At 50.8% G+C, this 21,171-nt stretch overlaps 1 protein-coding gene across 1 annotated transcript; it reads left to right on the forward strand.

Moving 5' to 3' along the window:
- The first annotated feature begins 1,746 nt into the window (after positions 1-1,746).
- On the forward strand, positions 1,747-21,143 carry CNNM3 (cyclin and CBS domain divalent metal cation transport mediator 3). The gene is made up of 8 exons (XM_037527887.2): positions 1,747-2,980; positions 9,161-9,304; positions 10,278-10,427; positions 10,749-10,918; positions 11,139-11,235; positions 11,633-11,766; positions 12,827-12,965; positions 15,933-21,143. The coding sequence occupies exons 1-8, from the start codon at positions 1,747-1,749 to the stop codon at positions 15,995-15,997; spliced, it is 2,133 nt and encodes a 710-aa protein (XP_037383784.1). The 3' UTR covers positions 15,998-21,143.
- Positions 21,144-21,171: the final 28 nt, after the last annotated feature.

Raw genomic sequence — 21,171 nt, forward strand, 5'->3', positions numbered from 1 at the left:
CTTGGAGACAGAAGTGTGCACTAAGGGGACTGAATTCTTTTTTTCTTCAAAGGAAGTATGCTGACCCAGTGGAAAGGCTCAGTAGTGTCATTGCTTTTGCTGGTGGCTAAATCTGCGAGTGGGGCAAACTACTCAAAGTGCATGGCATCATCTCCATAATAAAAAATGGAAACAAGGAGATGTTGGCCAGGTCATGCTGCTGAGTTTATAAAGTAGAACACCACTGCCATCCTTTTAAAGAGTTTTTCCTAACATTTCTTTAGGTCATTTCCAGAGGGATATTCTTTTTAAAGATTTATGCATACGAGAACTGGGGTGTAGGCCAGAGGTGGTGGGCAGTATGAGAGGATTCACCAGAGACAGTGGGGAGCAGAACAGGCAGCTCAACTGACATACACTGCTGAGGGGAGCAGCTGGTGAGACAGAAGAAGCCTATTGAGCCATGTAGGTCAGCTCCCTGGCCCAGGATTGAACCAGTGCTGCAGTGGCTGCCCATAGCCTGACAGCCTGAGACTCCAACCCCTGTGCCACCAGGGAGGCCCTTACTCATTTTTGTACATTACCTTCCACACAAACTTTTCACTTCATGGTGGCCACAGTGCCTATATTTCCTATTTCATGACATAGCAAATGTGTTTCCATAGCAGCCTTCTAAAGATCAGTTAAAATATGTATGTAAACAGTCGTACCAAATGGTCTACTCAGAAAATCTGAAAATACATAAAAAATGTAAAAACAAAAACCAATCTGGGTACTGTGAGAGAGGCCTTGTGAGCAGTTTGTCTATTTTGACATGTAATGCTCCTCATCTGTAATGGAAGAACATTCCATACAGTCAATGGGCCATATTGTCCTGTAAAGTAACTAACTCTCTAGTAAGGATCCTCTTGAGCAGTTGGTTTTGAGAAATTGTTTTCCCAAGGATTATCCAGACGTGGAGTCCGCTGGTCCAGTCATTCTGACAGCTGTCATCTCCTAATACGGTGACCAGGGTATTAGGCAGGTAGTGTTGGAACCCACTTCCCTGCCGAGTCACGCTTCACTTTTCTCCTGTAAAATACTAATAGCATGAAGCAGCTGTGAGGGCCCCACGAGGCAGCCCTCCCGCCCAGAAGGCAGCAAGTTCCTTGAAGGCAGGACAGTGTTTCACGTGCCCAGACGTAACGCAGAGTTCTTCCGCTTGATCAAAAACCACCCTCGACACGCCCTAGGTTTCCGACACCCAGCCACCCGTTTTTCCTTCAGTCCTCCCTGCCCTTTAAGTCAGGGGGCCAGACACCTCTCAGGGTTACGGCCCATTTCCCAGGAAAACGGCACCTCTCCCAGACCCAGACCTTCAGCAGCGCCCGGGCCGCTCCGCCCGCGCCCCGCCGCGACGCGGGGACTTCCCGGAGCGCAGCCCGGCCTCCCCGCGCCAGGGGCCCGCCCGCGGGAACGGGACGCGGCGGAGGCGCCTCAGCTTGCGGACCCGCGTCCTCGGGGTGCCGGCCGCCCCCGACCCCGGGCGCCCCGGGAGCCCGGCCGAGCCCGGCGGGGTGAAGCGCCCCACGCCCCCGGCCCGCCCCACGCCCCCGGCCCGCCCCGAGCTCGCGCGGCGCTTGTTTACTCCCCGGCGCAGCCTAGTACGACCCTGCGGCCCGCCCCCGCCCGCCGACTATTGGCGGAGGAGGCGCCCAGGCGGGCGGCGATTGGCCCGGGGGAGGCGGAGGGTAGGCTGCGCGGGAGGCCGAGCGGGGGCAGCCGGCGATGGCGGCGGCGGGTCGGCTGAGGTGGTTGTTCGCTGCGCTTTGCCTGGGCAACGCCGCTGGGGAGGGGGCGCAGGGGCCGCGGGTGCTGAGCGTCTGCCTGGAGGAGGACGGGGCTGCGGACTCCGGGTGGGCGCGCGGAGGGGAGGCGCGGGGCGCGCGGGCGGAGGCCACCTTCCGCCTGCGCCTCTTCGGCTCCGGCTTCACCAACAGCTCCTGGTCTTGGGTGGCCCCCGAGGGGGCGGGCTGCCCCGAGGGCGGGCCGGCCGCGGCGCCGGAGGAGGCGGCAGCACCCGCGGGCGAGTGGCGCGCGCTACTGCGCCTGCGCGCCGAGGCCGTGCGCCCGCACTCGGCGCTGCTGGCGGTGCGCGTGGAGCCCGGCGGCCCGGCGGCCGAGGAGGCGGTGCCGCCCTGGGCGCTCGGCCTGGGGGCCGCGGGGCTGCTGGCTTTGGCGGCGCTGGCGCGGGGCCTGCAGCTGAGCGCGCTGGCGCTGGCGCCCGCCGAGGTGCAGGTGCTGCGCGAGAACGGCTCGGAGGCGGAGCGTGCGACGGCGCGGCGGCTGGAGCCCGCGCGGCGCTGGGCCGGCTGCGCCCTGGGCGCGCTGCTGCTCCTGGCCAGCCTGGCGCAGGCGGCGCTGGTGGTGCTGCTGTACCGCGCCGCGGGGCAGCGCACGGTGCCCGCCGTGCTGGGCGGCGCGGGGCTCGTGTTCCTGGTGGGCGAGGTGGTGCCTGCCGCCGTGAGCGGGCGCTGGGCGCTGGCCCTGGCGCCGCGCGCGCTAGTCCTGAGCCGCCTGGCGGTGCTGCTCACCCTGCCCGTGGCGCTGCCGGTGGGGCAGCTGCTGGAGCTGGCGGCGCGGCCCGGTCGGCTGCGCGAGCGCGTGCTGGAGCTGGCGCGCGGCGGCGCCGACCCCTACAGCGATCTGAGCAAGGGCGTGCTGCGCTGCCGCACCGTGGAGGACGTGCTCACGCCGCTCGAGGACTGCTTCATGCTGGACGCCGGCGCCGTGCTGGATTTCGGCGTCCTGGCCAGCATCATGCAGAGCGGCCACACTCGCATCCCCGTGTATGAGGAGGAGCGCTCCAACATCGTGGACATGCTCTATCTCAAGGACTTGGCCTTCGTTGACCCTGAAGACTGCACGCCGCTCAGCACCATCACCCGCTTCTACAACCACCCACTCCACTTCGTGTTCAACGACACCAAGCTGGACGCGGTCCTGGAGGAGTTCAAGCGAGGTAACGGCTGGGAGTTGGGGAGGGAGGGGACTCGAATGCCGGCGGGTCCCCATCTCCTCCGGGGAGGAGAGGGTCCCACAAGGCCAGTGAAACCTCAAGGTGTCTGTTAAAGACAGTGGCTTTGAAGCTCTGAAGGTGACGGTGCTGTAAACAGCAACACCACGTTTCCTGGTAGCCCCCAATTAGAGCCGCTGGGCTGTAACCCCTAATCCCTGGTCATGTTTGGTAGTCCTGGCTTTGTAGCAGGCCCAAACTATTGGATGGAAACTAAAAGAACGTAAAATCTCCAGACACCTGGATGCCGTTAGTCTATACTTTCACTATCAGATTAGCTGGGCCTGTGATGTTTGCAGGGCATCGTTTTTAAGATCACTGAGGACAGCTACTGCCCTCCTTAAAACCGAAAGGGGTATGATTTGTAACTAACTTTTCTGCAGGTGTGCAAGAAACTTCCACTTTGATTTCACCAATGGTAACTTCTTGGATGCTGATTTGGTCTCCCTTTGTTGTCTTTTTAATTTTCCCTTTTCTAGCTATGAGTAGGGTCTCTCAAGGACTCCCTTAACTGCACATTTTCACCCTCTCCTTTCACCTTGGTGTCGGTAAAAACTGAGATCCTCCCAATGTGAAGGTGTGGGTTCCTCTGCCTTCCTCTCCATTGTCAGGTATGGGTGTGCTCCCCAGAGTTGGACTACTTCTTGGCTATTAGCCATGTGTCTCACCCCCGAATTCCTGCAGGATGGGCTGAGGGACCCCCAGGACTCTGGGTGGACTTTCCCCTAAAGGCTCATAATGTGATACTGAGAAATAAGCAATACCCCCTGAACTTTGTTGTTGTGGTGAAGTCTCCTGGTCCCAGACCCTCGTGGATGGTGCTTTGTGAGCCTCGGTACTGTCAGGGCTGGAAGGCAAGTTTTCACTAACGACCCTGTTGCTACTGTCTTAGCACTGCTGTGTGCTAGCCACTAGTCGGCGCTCTCCTCCTACATCTTTAATCCTTGCAAGAGAGAGGTGTTCAACAATTGGGCCGTAACTGTATTTGCTTATCTGGACACTAAGTGGGAGTTTTGGTTTTTTTAAAGTAAATTTTCTTTTTTTAAATATTTTATTTATGTTTTTTGTAGAACTGGGGTGCAGACCACAGGTGAGGGTGTGTGTGTGAGAGAGAGAGAATTCACCAGAGACAGAGTGGGGAACAGAACAGGCAGACTGACTGAAATACACTGCTGAGGGCAGATGAGGGCAGCAGCGGGAGCGACAGGAGAAGTCTGTTGCGCCTTGTGGGTCAGCTCCAGGCCATCTCGGTGATAGCAATAGCGCTGAGACTTAACCCCTAGGCTACCAGGCAGGCCCTAAATGGGAGATTTTCAGGGTGGCTCTGACAGCAGTGTTAGACTTTCTTGGGTGCTCCTGGCTGTTTGCTCAGAAAGTGATCTTGCAGGGCCTCCCCGGTGGCGCAGCGGTTGAGCGCTGGGTTGCGAGGCTGCCTGCGTCCTCTGCGGCGCCGGTTCGGTCCCCGGCTGCTCCCCGGCCACCGGAGGAGGATCCCACATGGCTCACAGACCTCTCCTGCCGCCCGCTGCTCCCCTCAGCAGTGTACTTCGGTCCTTCTGCCTGGTCTGCTCCCCGCTCTGGTTCTGGTGAATTCTCTCGCCCTCCCGCACTTCTGACTGTACCCAGTGCATGTATAAATAAATAAATAAATCTTTAAAAAAAAAAAAAAAAGAAAGTGATCTTGCAGCCCTTCACTGTGAAGAGGAGTCCAGATAGAGCCCCCTGGTGGTACATACTCCATCTGTACCACTGTCATCTCTGATACAGTGGTGATTCTGGTGGCCAGCAATGCTGGGGAAGGTTCCATCCTGCCCCTACTACCTCCTAGCTAGTGACCCTGGGAAGGCTGAACGTGGTTACCAGTGATTGTGAGCAGAACATGACAGCATCTTAGTGGTTTTCACAGGTCATTGATCAGTGTGGAGACCAATGGTTAGGGGAGTCAAGGTGAGAGATGATGGCAGCCTGAACAAGGGTACGCAGGGACCTGGAGAGGATATCCTAGGGGGCATTTGGAAGTGGAATGGGGGAAATTTGTGGTCAGTTGGGTGGGGGCTGAGGGACCCCCAGGGACCCCCTTCCACCCCAAGAGGGAGGAGTGAGGAAAAGGTCTGCATTTCTCATTTGGTGATGGTGTTGCTCTTTCCTGAGGCAGAGTAAAAGTAGGGAACAGAGGGTCTGGGGTAGGAGGCGGAGGCTGACCCCTAAGAGGCAGTTGATGTGAAATGCAAGTGAAATACCTGAGCAGGAGGTAAAGACCTGGATGTCAGTAAGCCACTTCTGTGGGCTGGAGCAGAAAGCTTAAACCTCAGGGGCCCAAGCATGTAAGGGGCAGAGGCAGCAGAGGAGAGCCAGAGGTGCAGCATGCCAAGGAAAGAGATTGCAAGGGAAGGAGAGTGATTGGCAGAGGAGGCCAACATTGCTTCCTTTGGCTCTGGCAACCAGACTGCCCTGGACTTTTGCAAGAGCAGATTTGATGCCATGGTGTGGGGTGATCAGGGAGTGAATGGGGCTTGAAGAATAATTGGCCTTCTGTGAACTGGAGCTGCGAAGCCAAAGCCAGAGGGCAGTGGCTAGGAGAGGATGGGCGGGGGAGGCAGTCCTCTGCTCTTTGGTTTTAAGATGGGTGAGTGGGGTGGGTTTAGGTTTAAATGCTCACAGGAAGGCCACAGTACAGGTTGCTCCTGTTTTGGGGTGGTAGCCTTGGAGCCGCCCTGGCGAATCAAGCAGGTTTCCTGCAGCCTGATGCTGGCCTGGAAGCTGCCTACGACAGTGTGCTGAAAAGTCTCTGGACTATTGTGTGGGGTGGGGGGATATGCAGTCTGGAGGGTGAATGGGGACCTCTTCAGTTTTTCTTGACTTCCTCACTCTTGTGGTGAGTGAGGATCATTCTCGGGGCAAAATGGCCACATCTTTCCTGTGATACCCTGAGCGTTCTCTGCTTTTCTTGGCAGACACCATTATTTATCCTCGTTAAAGTCCTCTTGGGCCTCACCCCCTTTTTCACCCTGTGCTCGTGAACATAGGGCGATTGCTGCATTGGGCAGGTGGGGTTTTAGACACCAGTTGCCTTCTCTCCACTTGGCTTGTGTGCATGAGATGGTGGTGCCCTTGGATTTGCCTTCAGCTAGAATCTCTGACATCTTGGCAGCCAGCATTCTGGGCCCTATTCTTGTTGCTCCTTCAGCATTCTGGAACTTTATAGTCTGGTGAGGCTCTCTCCATTTAGTGTGTGAACTTGAGAAGACATACCGATTTTGTGCTGGCATGCCAGAAAGACACACTGTTCAAGGACATTCAACCAGGGGAAGAATTAGGATGGAAGAGCAATGCAGTCGCTGCTTGTTTGACTGTCAGTAACCAAAGGATTGCCACAGCTCTGAGAGGTGTTAACATGGTACTTTCCTTTTAGGACATACTTCACAAGCAAGGCAGGGGAACTTAAACTCCGGCTGTATTATTAGGATCACTCTAGAAACTAGGCATCATGGAAGAGTCATTTATTATCCATATAATATGCGTATTCTTGAGCCTGGTCCCTGGAATTTAAACTATAGAGTGTTTTCAGGGCTTCCTGTTTGATATTGGCAGATGTGTCATCTGCACTCTCCCTTGTGGCTCTTTAGAACCTGCTCCGGGCCTATCTTGGGGGGCTGTGTAGGGCCTCCAGTCAGCCTCCATATTTTGAGACTGTTCTAATCTATCAGGTGAGAATAGACTTGAATCCCTCCAGCCACCCTTTCTCTCTATACCCCTACTATTTTATTATGTTGCTTTCTGGACCCCTCAAACCATTGTCTCGACATGAAATCACATGACCATTGCTTTAGTGGATCTCCCAAGGACCCTGTTTTCTTGTATTCACTATTGATCCACCCCAGAGCGGCAGGTCACTGAGAAACTTGTGCTTATTTTGAGAGCACGTGAAACATTAATCCATTCTGATAGGTAACCTGTCATAGACTGACTTCCTAGAAGAAGTGAGCTGAAATGGGTCCTCTTTGCTCTCAGATAGCCATCCAGAACCTGGGCTTTGATTCCTGGAATACCAAAAGACTGCTGACCTAAATAAACTGTATGGTGAGCCCTTGGCCTTCCTACTGTGACCTGACAGCTACGGATTGTGTGACAGGCCTGCATGACCCTGTACAAATGACACCTGCCTGCAGGGTGCCAGGCGAGCTATTCCCTCTGCAAACACCGAGGAGTAGAAGGCATCTAGAAATGCTGCCTTCCTCATTTAGTGCCTCTGTCTCAGCAGGATGAACAGTTCTCCAGGGGCCCCTGACTTTTTCCTTCTGGAAACCAGGACACAGTGTGGTCATTTCCACTTTTAATTTTTGTCCAAGGATATGAGAACTTCTTGAGGCACGATGCTTTCTGTTCTGTAGACGGGCCCTGTGCTGAAGAGAGGAAGCTCCTGGGCCCTTGGGAAGTCACCCAGAGGGCAAGGGTCTCGTCAGTTTCCACCTGCTGTTCTTCTCAGTGGCAGACACTTAAGCGTGGTGGCTTAAGAGGTGCACTCTGGCATCAGCTGCTCCGATTTGAAATCTGGTTTTGCACTTGGGCAGGTTGTTGAACCTCTTGTGGTCTCAGTTTCTGTGAACTGTAACCTTGGAATAACATATGCCTCAGAGTGGTTGGAGGATACAGTGTGTTAATGAATCAAGTGCTTGGATGCACAAGTTTTTTGCATTTTAACATGTCTGCAGTCAGGACGCGTTTGATAGTTGATGTCATCTTAGATTGGCTAAAATACAGTAAACCTCATATTACTCTTTTTCAGCCTCATTCCTTTTTCGTCTGGTTAGTAGTCTAGTAATAACAATGATAGTAAATAGTTTTAGCTTGATTCTTGACAGTTTCATTTTATCCAACTTTGGAGCTGAGATCTTCTTGCACCTGACTTAGACACTGACAGCGAGGCAGGACATGCTGAGTAGTACAGTGTATTTCTAGACCCAGGGTATGATTTAGACAAAGAAGTTAATTTTTGCTCTATCAAAAGATTTGTGATACAAGTGTCCCCTGTATGTGCAGGTCCAGGCCAGCTTTTACCCTGTGCTTTTCTCACTAGGAGCAAAGAGGGCATGGCTGGGATGAGCTCGCTCTCAACCTGTGTCCTAGACCTGCCCAGCCCAGCCTAGCAGCCACCACCCGCATGTGTCTGTTGAGCTCTTGAAAGGTAGCTAATGTGAATTGAGATGTGCTGTGAGTGCCAGACACACAGATTTCAAAGACTTAGTACCCAAAAAGTAAGTTATCTATTGACATTTTTGTATTGACTGCATGTTGAAGTGATATTTTGGTTATGCTGTGTTGATTATATTGTTAATTAATTTTGCCTGTGTCTGTGTTTCAGTGTAGCTAAAAACATTGTAAACTACATGGGTGGTCATGGCTGGCATTCTGTTTCTTTTAGACTGGCTAGAAAGGTTTAGAGATGAAAAGCACTTACTGAAGTTTCCCCAGCTCTCTGAGCTGGGCTTTTTACAGATGTATTTTTCCTCGTTAAGCAAACAAGCAAAACAAATAGGAAGCTAACATGAGAGAGACAGAGAGGAGGAAAATGAAGAGTTCTAGCCTGCTGCTCTCCCACACAGTTCAGGTTCTGACTGGCCAGTTGCCATTGACCTTCAGGCTCTTGGATGACTTTCATGGACTGTGGCTTCTGGAAAATAAAGGGTAGCTTTCAGAACTGGGAAAATCCACCTGAGAGTCAGGTCAGGTTTAGACTGTCCAGGGGGGCCTGTGTTCTGGAGTTGGTGTCCTTGTGTCTGGAGTCAGCTGCTTTGTAAGCACGTGTTCTAGTCTGTGGACTGGATACGTCATTGTCTGGGCCTTGCTTGCAGCGTGGAGTTGCACAGACTCCAGCTCACTGCCGGGTGGCCTTGTGAAGGTGAAACGGGCTCCGAGATGTGGGCACCGCATATGTTCCAGTGAGGCTGGTCCTCAGAAGCATGTTGAGAGTCTTAAGCAGAAACCTTAGGAAGCGTCTTACCTAGTGCCTGGCACCTTGTGGGAATGTGGACATCACCTTCTGTCTTATCGGTGGGCTGGTACGAGACGGGACAGAAAGGATGGGAGACCCCTGCAAGCTGTGACATGAGCACCTCCTCCCCTCAGGGAAGTCGCACCTGGCCATCGTGCAGAAGGTGAACAATGAGGGTGAAGGTGACCCCTTCTACGAGGTGCTGGGCCTGGTCACCCTGGAGGACGTCATTGAGGAGATCATCAAGTCCGAGATCCTGGACGAGTCTGAAGACTACCGTGAGTTTTCGCCACTGGCAATTCTCCTTGGCTGGTCTTTCATGCTTGCTGGATATGTCTGTATCAGAGGGTGGCGGCTCTCCGGTCGGCACCGGTCCCTAGAAGACCCTGTCTTCCTTGCCCAGTACTGTCCCCTGGCCAGAGAGCTCATACCTCTGCCTGGATGCAGAGCCAGCCTGACTTTTGGGTCTCTCTCAACAGCTGTGCTACCTGTTTTCTCACTCAGTAAGGGAGGTCTCTGCTCTTCAAGGGTCTTCCCCAGTCTCTCTTCCTTGGTCCTTCTGCTTTCTCATCTTCTTTTGTAAATTACAGAAGTGTCTTTGCAAAGTACCCTGTTCTTTACTACGGGAAGGGTCTTTCTAAAACATGATCCTGGACTTATATTACTCCTGGACTTATATTATATTACTTATAATTATTATTATATTACTTATATTACTTGTGATTGTGTCTTAGGGTGATGACTGAGGTCTGCAGGGCAGACGCAAGAACTGTCTTATGGCTGGGACCTCATACCCCTGTGTGCTATTAAGTGAATTGTTTGCTTACAAGTCTATCCCCCAAAATGCAGCTTCTTTACATTGGTTCCTTAGACTGCCATAGGCCCAGGTTAGCTGCTGCTGTTTCACACCAGTAATCCTCAGACACGTGCTTCCCAGTGAGGTATCTCTTAGCACATGTCTTTGCTGTCACGTGAGCACTATCTTCCTCCCAACTCAGGGCAGGGCACAGGCGCTTCCAGTACTCCCTCACGTCATAGCTGGAATGTGGGCCACTGTCCACTCTGTCCGGGGTCCCAGGATCACTGTGTGGTGGGAATGGCAGGTGCCATCAAGGGAGCAGAGCCCAGGAGGTCTCCCCAGAGCTCTGGTGCTGTCTCTCTGCCCTTGGGAGCCTGGAGCAGGCTGCATGCCCCTTTGTTGTGTTGAATGGAGGGTTGCTGGTGCCTGAGCTGGCCCTCTTACTGTCCTAGGAGACACCGTGGTGAGGAAGAAGCCTGCTTCTCTGAGCGCCCCTGTCAGGCAGAAAGAGGAATTCTCCTTGTTCAAGGTGTCTGATGATGAATATAAAGTGAAAATCTCACCTCAGCTGCTCTTGGCCACCCAGCGCTTCCTTTCCCGAGGTGAGGGTGGACCTTGTCCCTGCTCTCTTGCTCACCTCCCGTGGGTCAGGAGACCCCCAGGACAGATGCCAGCTGTTCCGTGCTTCTCTCTGCAGCCCTGTCAGCATCTCGGGTCACCTGAGAGGCGACTCTCCACCAGGTGACCGAGGGCCAGGGCACCTCAGCTGGGCGGGTGTTCGTGCCGGCGCAGCCTCTTGCGTTGGGGCGGTGACTTGGCTCACCGCTGGCCACAAAAACCTGGGCAGCAGCAGGAGTCGGGTGTGGTTATGCAGGCCTCTCTCGGCCCAGTGGACACCGTCCCTTTTTTCCACCACGGGACAGAGGTGGATGTATTCAGCCCACTGCGAATCTCTGAGAAGGTCCTGCTGCACCTGCTGAAGCACCCCAGCGTCAACCAGGAAGTGAGGTTTGACGAGAGCAACCGCCTGGCTGCCCACCATTACCTGTACCAGCGCAGCCAGCCGGTGGACTATTTCATTCTCATCCTGCAGGTAACTGGGAGCCCAAACTGGAGTCTCCCACTTGCTCAGAAAAAGTAGGGAAGGGTCTGAGAAGAGGGGAGGAACACCTGGAGCATCGTTTGGATACATGCTCTCTTAGTAATTGGGGTTGGTGCTTTCTCCTTGTGCTCTCTTCTGGCAGGAAAGATAATCTGTCCACATCTGTGTCTCTCCTGCCCCTCCTCCCTCCCCCTTTCCCTACACCTCCCAGGGCAGGGTTGAGGTGGAGATCGGGAAAGAGGGCCTGAAGTTCGAGAACGGGGCCTTCACCTACTATGGAGTGTCTGCCCTGACGGCACCATCCTCGGGTAAGCTGCAGCCCCTCCTGGAGCAGAAGGCGAGGTCCGCTGCTGGGCTGGCAGAGCCTGACCCGCTTCTGGTTGTGGCTGAGACTCCCCAGTGCCTGGGATTCTAGCCTTCCCTTCCGCAGAGCCTGCATCTCCTACAGGGTGGTGTGCTCTGGGCCTTGCTGCCTCTCAGGGGCAGCATTCCTTCAGGGCTTATCTCTGCTGCCCTTCCCCTCCCTGTGGTACCTTTCCCAGAGGAAGTGTGTATGGTCTTTTCAAAGTCATGGCCATATTCCTTTTCCAGGGTGATTTGTGGGGTGGATCTTGGAGGCTATGTGGATGTTTCCATGGTGGCAGCGGGCAAGGGCTGCCCAGCTGCCAATGTGGCTTCCCTGTCACTGATTGTTCGTTTCCATAGTTCACCAGTCTCCAGTGTCCTCGCTCCAGTCTCTCCGCCAGGACTTGCAGTCTGAGCCTGTCGATGGCACCCACGTGTCCTCATACTGTCCTGACTACACTGTGAGAGCCCTCTCGGACCTGCAGTTCATTAAGGTGACCACGCCACTTATTGGTCCTGGCTTTTTTCTTTCTTTTTTTTTTTTTTAAAGATTTATTTATTTATGCATACAAAAGCTGGGGTGCAGGCCAGAGATGTGGTGGGTGAGAGGATTCACCAGAGACAGAATGGGGAACAGAACAGGCCGATCAGCTGAAATACACTGCTGAGGGGAACAGTGGGTGAGACAGGAGAGGTCTGCTGCGCCATGTGGGTATCTCCCTGGCTGGGGATCGAACTTGTGCTGCAGTGACTGCAGATAGCTTCATTGTGCTGGGTCTTAACCCCTTGCACCACCAGGGAGGTCCAGTCCGGGCTTTTTTTTTTTTTTTTTTTTTTTTAATAACAAGTATTTCATTTTTTTTTAAATGATTTTTTTTTTTTTTTTTTGAGATTTACTTATTTATACAAGCACTGGGTACAGTCAGAAGCGCGGGAGGGCGAGAGAATTCACCAGAGCCAGAGTCAGGAGCAGAGCAGGCAGACTGACGAAATACACTGCTGAGGGGAGCAGCGGGCGGCTGGAGAGGTCTGCGCGCCATGTGGGACCCTCCTCCGGTGGCCGGGGAGCAGCCGGAGATCTAACCAGTGCTGCAGAGGCTGTGGGAAGCTCCGCAACCCAGCGCTCAACCGCTGCACCACCGGGGAGGCCCCCAGTCCTGGCTTTTAATCAGCTTTGTGTCTCCAAGGACTGGACTAGCTGGTCACAAATTTGTGTGGATTGAGAGTAAATTTTCACTGGTTCCCAGAGCAAATCCTTGTACTTGCCCTGAATGATGGGTGGTCTTGGTTCCCTGGAGGCCTCTTTGGTCACTGTTGGTCTGGTCCCACCTCCGGGCCTGTGGACTCAGTTTCCTCTTGAGATCTGGAGCACGCACTCCTTGACTATTCTTCTCTGTCCTTAACTAGTGTAAAGTCCTTCCTTTCTTTCTTCCTGCCATGTGTGACTCTCCCAGTTGGTCCAGGTACTTGTGGGCAGGAGGGGGCAGTGTGACCTCACCTCCTTCACTTAGCTTCCCAAGTTGTACCTGCCTCCTAATGCTCTCTGTCCTGCAGGTCTCGCGGCTGCAGTACCTCAATGCACTCCTGGCTACCCGGGCCCAGAATCTGCCGCAGTCCCCTGAGAGCTTGGACCTCCAGGTCATCCCAGGCAGCCAGATCAGGCTACTTAGTGACAAGACGGCTGACACAGCGGGTGAGCACCGAGTGATGACATCCACGCATGTGTCCACCCACAGTGTGTGTGTGCCCTCGGTCAGTCCATGCTGCCCACACATGCGGGCTTACTCTGCCCTATGTTCTTTTCTCCCATCGTTCTGTTTCTCCCCTCTTGTTGATTTTCAGTAGGCCAGCTGATCCTGAGTTACAGAGCTCTTAGCATTTAAAGTAGGGTAATTAAGTCAACATTTTCTCTCCATGGCCTGCTAGGATGGGTTGATTTAATCAGAGAATAATTGTTATGTGGGAATGTGATCAAGTTCAAACATTCTTTTAGCCATTTAGGATTGGGTCTCACCTGGGAAGTGAAACTTTGGGTCACCAGTGGGCCCCACAAAGAAGGCAGATAGCTGGTGATACCATCCCAGAAACAGAAAGGCATTTGGGCAGGTCAGGCTGATATTTGGGCATGCCCTTTCCCTCCGGCACTCCATGTGAGCAGGATGATAACATTGGTAGAAACAGACTTTGCAATGTATGGTAGCAAACCCCACTCTCTGTGTCAGGCATCTGTGAAGGAGTGGGCTTGGGGTGGGAGCGGTAAAAAGGGAATTCAAGGAATTCTCTTGTCTTACTTATGAAGGAACTTTTGTTCTGATTTAAGCTCCCAAGATGGGGTCAGAGATACTTCAGGGCTTGTGCTCCTGGTGGAGCTGGCGGGGCCTGTGGAGAGACTAGGGAGGAACTGCACATCCTCTCCACACTCCCTCCCCTCACAGCGTGAACGTGGGCTCTCCGTGAACTGTACTAAGCACTTTCCTCGACTTAGCTCATCTAAGAAAACTTGTGCAGTTGAGAGTAGATAGTTTTTGTGTCCGTTTTACAGACGAGTAATTGGAGGCAGAGAGAAATGTTTTTTGAGGCCTTGTGAGTGCCCTTGACCTCTGGGCTCTGGTGGTGGTACTGAGACCCACACTTGAGAATACAAACATGTATTTATAATAGAAATGTACTTTCTGAGAGGTGATGTGCGGGTGCAAGGGACAGAGACCCTCTCGCCCTGGGTTCCCTGGTGGCTCAGCCTCTGTGCACTCCATCCAGGGTGGGAGGGAGCCACCATGGTGCTGGGCTGGGCCTGGGTCACAGCCCTGTCTAGGGGTTGTGCACTTCCCAGGTGCTGCTCTGCCTTGAGGGCCGATGATGTTTCCCACTGTGATATTACTTTATTTTGTGAGGCACCCCTTGTACAGAGGGTCACACCATCCCATTTATATTTGGGTCTCAAAAGCCCAGCTATTTTGATTTTTTCAAAACCTGCCCCTTTTAGTTTTGGTTTTCTCACACATGAGCCTCTTCTGGCTTCCTCTGCTACACAGATGGCACGTCTTCTATCAAAGGACACTTAAATCTATTGATAAGAATGATGGCTTCCCCTCGTGTCATCCCTGGCTTCAGCCACTCACGGGACGGGCCTGTAGGGACTACTCTGAGGGGCGCTGTGGCCATCTGCTTCTCCACAGTGCATCACCAGCCCTGGGGGACATCCAGGCACAGGGCATCTATGGCCAGAATGATGGTTATTTTTTTCTCAATGCAGCGTGGCACTTGTCTCCAGTAGGCTCGTCTGCTGTCTTTGCCTCTGCTCCTTGGGTCTTGCCGTAGTGTGTCTCTGTAGCCTGACACTTCCCTGCCCAAGAGAACATAGTGCTGCTGAACGCACGGAGATGTGTGCCCTGGGTCACTGCTTAAGTGTTGCAGGTCAGAGCTGTGCCCTGGGTCACTTTGGTCCTAGGTTCCCTGGCAGGAAAAGTATCTTTCTTGAAGTGCCGGGAAGGCACAGTAATTTTGAACTTCCTACAGCAGAGCTTGACAAACTGATACAAGAGCAAATCGGGCCAGCTGCCCTGTCCTTCTAAATAAAATTTTATTGGAACCTGACATTTGTTGGCAGGTTGTTATGACTGCCTTTGAGCTACAATAGTGGAGTGGAGTAGCTGTCACAGGGACCTATGACCTGCAGAATCTAAAATATTGGCCCTTTACAGAAACAAGTTTTCTGACCCCTGGCCTGCCGTTTCAAATTTAGAACCACTCCTCAACGTTGCTCATTTGCAGAACTGGCTTCCGGAGGGAAGCCAGTCGGAAAACTGGGCGCCTGAGGGATGTCACTCTGATTGCTGGGCGCCTGGTCCCCATCTTGTACTGAGTGGTAGGGAATGGAGTATGTACCACACGCCTTGACCCTCCTTGCCCTGCGAGTGCCCATCCCCGTGACGCTGCCCAAGCAGAGCAGCCTGGCCGTTCCGGCTCAATAGCTTGTCTCCTCTGTCTCTCTCTCTCTGCTGTCTAGCCTTCCCCGTAGACCTTTCCCTCTTTGGCACATTTGGAAACTGCAGTTGATAAATGACTGTGGACTAGTGAGCATTTTTTGTTTTCTCAAAACACCTAAGGTAAATATCTTCCCTTTCCCTTTCTCTTTGCTTTCCTTCCCCAGAGGGTTAGTTGCTGGGAGGAGCACTGCACACTGCTCCCCCAGACTGGGAGGCATTTTTCCACAGGGGTGAGTGGGTGCTTCCTATCCTTTATTGCCACTTTTCATTCTGGAAGACAGGAGGAATCTGCAATACCTGCTCGAAAAGCTACGAAAGCTAAAGGCCTTGAAAGCTAAAGCCTCCTTGTGCACAGGTGCTTTGCTGTCTAGTGTAGGATCCCTTCGCCCACCTTTATGACCTGGGTCTCCTGTGGGCAGAACGCAGACCCCTGCTCCCCAGCCTCAGTGGTGAGGCCTGCCCTCACAGGGCTAGTCTCTTGAGGGGCAGAGGCCAGGTGACCATGTTCCCAGCTGCTCACTCCTAGTTTTGCCTGGATACTGCTCCACGTGTCCTGAGGCTCCTCTGCCCTCCCTGCCCCTTTCTGTCCTGTGGGAGGATCTTAGCTCTAGGTGTTGACAGGACCTGCTCCCTTCACTGGCTGATGTTAATTCTTCTTCCCCTCTCTCCTCTAGGGCCCAACCACAGCAGACCCGGTCTCCCAACAGAGGAGAGCCCAGGGCGGAACCCAGGAGTTTAACTGCTTTCCAGGCAGCCCCAGGTCTGGGGAATGGACAAGCACCTGGGGAACTGGAGAAAGCCGAGGAGTAACTTCCTAGCAGCCCGTCCCCATCCCTTCCGGGCCACGTTTTAGATGGCCCTTAGAGATGTAGTTCCTGGGCGGTCCTCAGAACCAGGTGTCAGCGCCAGGAACCTCCAGCAGGCTCTGTCCTCCTTTAGGATGGGGCTCAGCCAAGGCATAGCTCTCCAGACCTGCTTCTGGAAGGAGTGAACGGAGCCCCATCCACTCCAGCCCCCAGGGCACAGCCTTCTCCCTGTGACAGTGCAGAGTATTTATACCTCTTGTGGCCAAGCCATGAGGTGGGTGCACAATGACGGCCTTCACGAGGTTGTGTCCTGTCCTCGCTTTGCTTTAATTTGCCAACCTTCTGCTGCTGGCAGCACTTTTTGAACAACCGAGAGCACTCGTTTGGGCTGGGATTCAGATCCGTTGCCTTGACCATGGTGAACTTCTCGGGGTCCCTTATGATACTGTGCTTCAAAGCATATGCCCCAGCCGACTTCATGTGCCAAACCTGGAAACATAAGTACCCACAAGGTGCTCCACTAGCCCCTCCTGTGGAGGTTGCTTTCCAGACCCCTTCTGGAGCCCTGAGCGAGCAAGCTAGCCCCTGGGGACTGAGGAGGCCTGCTCTTTCTGCTTCTCCTCTGCCTGTCTTGCTTAGTTGCCACTAACAGTATTGTCATTTTTTGTGTTCTAAGAGGAGTCACCCATGGGAGGAAGGGATCTTTCTGCTGCTCCTTTTCTCCCTTGTCAAACCTAGGGAGAGTGACCAGCTGTCAGCTGTATTCTGTTCCTTCTTCCCGGGCCTCATTGGAGTGCTACATGGCTGCAATGTGCGTGGAGAGCAGGGAGAGGGAGAGACTGGTAGATCCCCATCACCTTTCTAAAGGAAGACCCATCCTATTTTTGAAATATTTCAAGCTTTTTGCTTTGTTCATGTTCCTAGCTGTGGGATTTTAGAGAACTGTGAACCCGAAGGCACTTGCCTTTTTCTTCTGGCTTACCTGTATATTCACCTTCCACACTTCAGCTGTGTGGAAACCTAGACATCGCAGGGACCTAGGAGCATAGCTTGGATGGGGAAGGAGGAAGATTTCTGGACCTTTCTCCAAGGAATTTGGGTTCTTCAAAGGTCCAAGAACAATGATGTGTTCTTTAGGAGTTGCTCTCAAGGAATTCACTCCAATAGTAAGCCCAGGTGGGAAATGTACTTTGAAAATCATCTCTTTCCAGACAGTGGTTCTTAACTTTGGCTGCACGTTGGAATCACCTGGCAGATTAAAATATTGATACCTCCGGCCTTCTATTCTGATTCAGTCAGTCTGAATGTCAGCATTTTATGTTTTGGATTTTAGATTCTCAGGGGGGTTTCACATTCCCTTCACTCAGCTTCTGTTAATGTTAACATCTTAGAACCTTGGCAATCTGTCAAAACTAAAAAATTAACCAAACTATTAACTAAATTACAGACTTTATTTGGGTTTTACCAGTTTTTCAATGTGTTTTTCTGTTGCAGGATCCAAACCAGGATACCAAGTTCCGTTTAGAGTTACTACTGCTCTTTTCCTTAGTAGTTATTTTTAAATAATTAGATTCATAGGAAGTTGCAAAGATAGAGCTCCCATATCTGCTTCGCCTAGTTTTCTCATCGATGACATCTTACTTAGTGGTAATACAGTATCAAGACCAGGAATCTGACACTGCTGCACTGTGGTGTGTAATTGATGTCATCTCAGCAGGTGGATTTGTGTAGCTGCCCCCGCGGTGCAAATCCAGAGCTGACCCTTCACCACACATCCCCCGTACTCCTTAGAGTCACAACACCCCCTCTGCCACCAGCCCTAATCCCCAGCAACCACTGATCAGCTCATCATCTCTATGATTTTGTCATTTCTAGGATGTTGTATAAGTGGGATGTAGCCATTTGGGATTGGCTTTGTCCACTCAGCATAATATTCTGGAGGCGCGTCCAGCTTGTTGTGTGTGTCAGTGGTTGGTTCTGTGATATTCCATGGCATACTCACTGTCTCATTTAAGGACGTCTGGGTGTTTGCCAGTTTTGGCTCTTCCAAATAAAGCTGCTATGAACATTCCTTAGATTTCGTGTACACGTTGGTTTTCTTTTCTCTGAGATCCATGTCCAGGAGTGCATCACTCAGTCATGTGATTGTGGGTTGTTGCATACTGACAGACTTCAGAGGGCTGCAGCCCTCAGTGATGTGTGAGTGACCCAGTTTCTCTGAGTTCTTGCTGGCGTTTGGTGTGTTGCTGTTTTTCATCTTGGCCATTTCCGGGAAGAGTGGTTTTCACTTGCATCTCCGTAATGGCCAGTGAATGTCTTTTCACATGTATATTTCACTTCATGACATATCTGTACATGTCTTCTGTCCTTTTCCTATTTTTTTTTAAAAGATTTATTTATAAATACAAGAGCTGGAAATACACTGCTGAAATACAATACTGAAGTACGCTGCTGAGGGGAGCAGTGGGTGAGTCAGGAGGGGTCTGCTGCGCCGTGTGGGTTGCTCCCTGGCCGGCAGGGATTGCAGGGATTGCTGCAGGGGCTGCAGATTGCTTCATAGTGTGGTGCTTAACCCTTGCGCCGCCAGGGAGGCCCTTTTTTCCTATTTTTTTTTTAAACTGTTGAGATTTGACAGTTCTTTGTATATTCTAAATATTAGTCCTTTGTCAGGTTTTTGGTTTGCAAATATTTTCTCCCAGTATGTAACTTATTTTTTCATCCACTTAACCAGGTTTTTCTTTTAATTGAGGTGACATTAGTTTCCAGCATTGTTTGTGATTTAGAGGTATAAGGTCTCCCCCTTTAGGTGTTGTTACCATACCACACCCACCACCCAAGCACCTGTAGTTCATTGTGCTTCCTCCCTGCTTTTTTTTTTAAGTTCTATTTATTGAGGGCCTCCCTAGTGGCCTGGGGGTTAAGCCTCAGCACTATCGCTGCAGCAGCCTGAGTTTGATCCCCCACCAGCAAGCTAACCCACATGTCACAGCAGACCTCTCCTGTCTTGCCCACTGCTCCCCTCAGCAGTGTACTTAGGTCAGTCTGCCTGTTCTGTTCCCCACTCTGTCTCTGGTGAATCCTCTCACCCCCCTCCCCCGCACCCCTGGCCTATACCGCAGTTCTTGTATGCATAAATAAATAAATCTTTTTTTAAAAAGTTATTGAGGTAATGTTGGTTTGTGTCACAGTGAAAGTCTTAGGGGTACAGGTTTACACTTCTACAATTTTATGTTATTTCACCACACCCACCATCAAGCTCCAGTAATCCCCCACTTGGCCTCTCTTTCCCCTTTACCTTCCGTTTCTGGTAGTCTTAGGCATAGTCCAGTGTGCTCTTCCCCCACCTGTTTCCCCCCTCCTATTCTTTCTCCTGGATGTCTCAGATCTATGATCAACTTTCAAAATTTGACCTTTTGTTTGGTTTCTCTGTTCCACATTTAAGTGAGACCAACTAGTATTTCTTTTTCTCTGTATTTCGCTTAGTATAATCCCTTACAGCTCCATCCATGTTGGTGCAAATGACATGAGTTGATCTTTGTTGATCATTGAGTAGTAGTTCATTATGTATCTATACCGTATCTTCTTGATCCATTCATCTAACAGGTTCTCCTATGAACAAAAGTTTTTCTTTTTTTATTTTAAATATAAATTTTACATCATTGTTCCTTTCATATATGTGTGTATATACACACACACACACAGAATGCTTTCTTTTCTCAGGTGTAATCCCCATAGAATTGCCACCACCAGTTCACCCGTGCATCATCACCATATAGTCCCTTGTGTTCTTCCCGCCCTCGCTTTGGTCTCTCGCCTTCCCACTCCCTTGCAGAATGTCTCTGATTTATAGTTGTCTCTTTATTGTTATTTTGTTGTGTTTTTTATTATTCTTTTTTTCCCTTGGTCCCTTATTTGTTTCCCCTATATTCCTCCTATAAGTGAAATCACCCGGTATTTTTCTTTTTCCTTCTGACTTATTTTTCTGAACATGATCCCTTCTAGCTCCATTCATGTTGCTGCAAATGGCATGAGTTTATCTTTTTTGATTGCTGAATAGTTTTTTGATCAAGTCCATTTTACTGATTTTTTTCTTTTATGAATTAGGCGTTTTTGGTTTCATGTCTAAAAACTCTTGTCCTAGTCCTAGATCCCCAGAATTGTTTTTTTCTAAAATTTTTAGTTTCATGTTTCACATTTAAGTCTGTGATTGATTTTGAGTTAATTTTTATATAAGGCATAAGACTTAGGTCAAGGTTTTTTTTGTTTTGTTTTGTTTGCCTATAGATGTCTAGTTGCTCAAGAACCATTTGTTGAAAAGACTGGCTTTCATGTCAAAAATTAGTTGGTACATTTGTATCTATTTCTGGGTTATTTTGCTCCATCTTATCCATCAATAGTACACTGTTTTGATTACTGTAGCTATGTAATAAGTCTTGAAATTGAGTAGACTGATTTCTCAGTTTTCAAGATTGTTTTAGGTATAAATTTTAAGTAATTTACATATACAAATCTTGCCGGGATTTTGTGCTGGAACTGCATTAAATCTGTTTAAAAATTGGGTGAAGAATTGATATCTTTACTGTAATGCATCATTCAATCAGTTAACATGGTATGTCTGTTTCAGCATTTGATATCATTCATCAGCCACTTGTGGTTTTTAGCATACACATCCTTACATCTTTTGTTAGATTTATACCTAAATATTTCATTTTTTAAAGCAATTGTAAATGGTACTACTTTTAATATTGGTGTTCATAGTCATTGCTAGTATGTAGAAATAGGTTTTTGTGTGTTTATCTTAAATGCTGAGGTCTTGTAGAATTCCATTATCCTAAGGGAGTTTTGGGGTAGACTACTTACGATTCCCTATATAAACAATCTGCATAATAATGCCAATACGTGGTCCTACTCCCATGGATTTTGCCTTTACCTGTCTGAACATCAGAACTTTTCAGATATTCCTTAATGATTTGAATTAAGCAGCCAAGGCCAAGAAACAGTGCTCTTTGACTATGTCAATAGTCAATGAGCAGAGGTGCTGTGTGCACAAGAGCCAAGTGCCCAGACCGCCCTTCTGTACTGTACTAATACAGGCTGTATTAATACA

This window comes from Talpa occidentalis, unplaced genomic scaffold (genome assembly GCF_014898055.3).
Source record: "Talpa occidentalis isolate TD23 unplaced genomic scaffold, MPIMG_talOcc4v2.1 talOcc4.5, whole genome shotgun sequence".
Taxonomy (NCBI): domain Eukaryota; kingdom Metazoa; phylum Chordata; class Mammalia; order Eulipotyphla; family Talpidae; genus Talpa; species Talpa occidentalis.

Coding starts and splice junctions, on each gene's coding strand:
- CNNM3 (XM_037527887.2), top strand. CDS start 1,747: ATGGCGGCGGCGGGTCGGCTGAGGTGGTTGTTCGCTGCGCTTTGCCTG. Junction 11,767..12,826: donor CGGACCTGCAGTTCATTAAG/GTGACCACGCCA, acceptor TCTGTCCTGCAG/GTCTCGCGGCTGCAGTACCT. Junction 12,966..15,932: donor CAAGACGGCTGACACAGCGG/GTGAGCACCGAG, acceptor TCTCTCCTCTAG/GGCCCAACCACAGCAGACCC.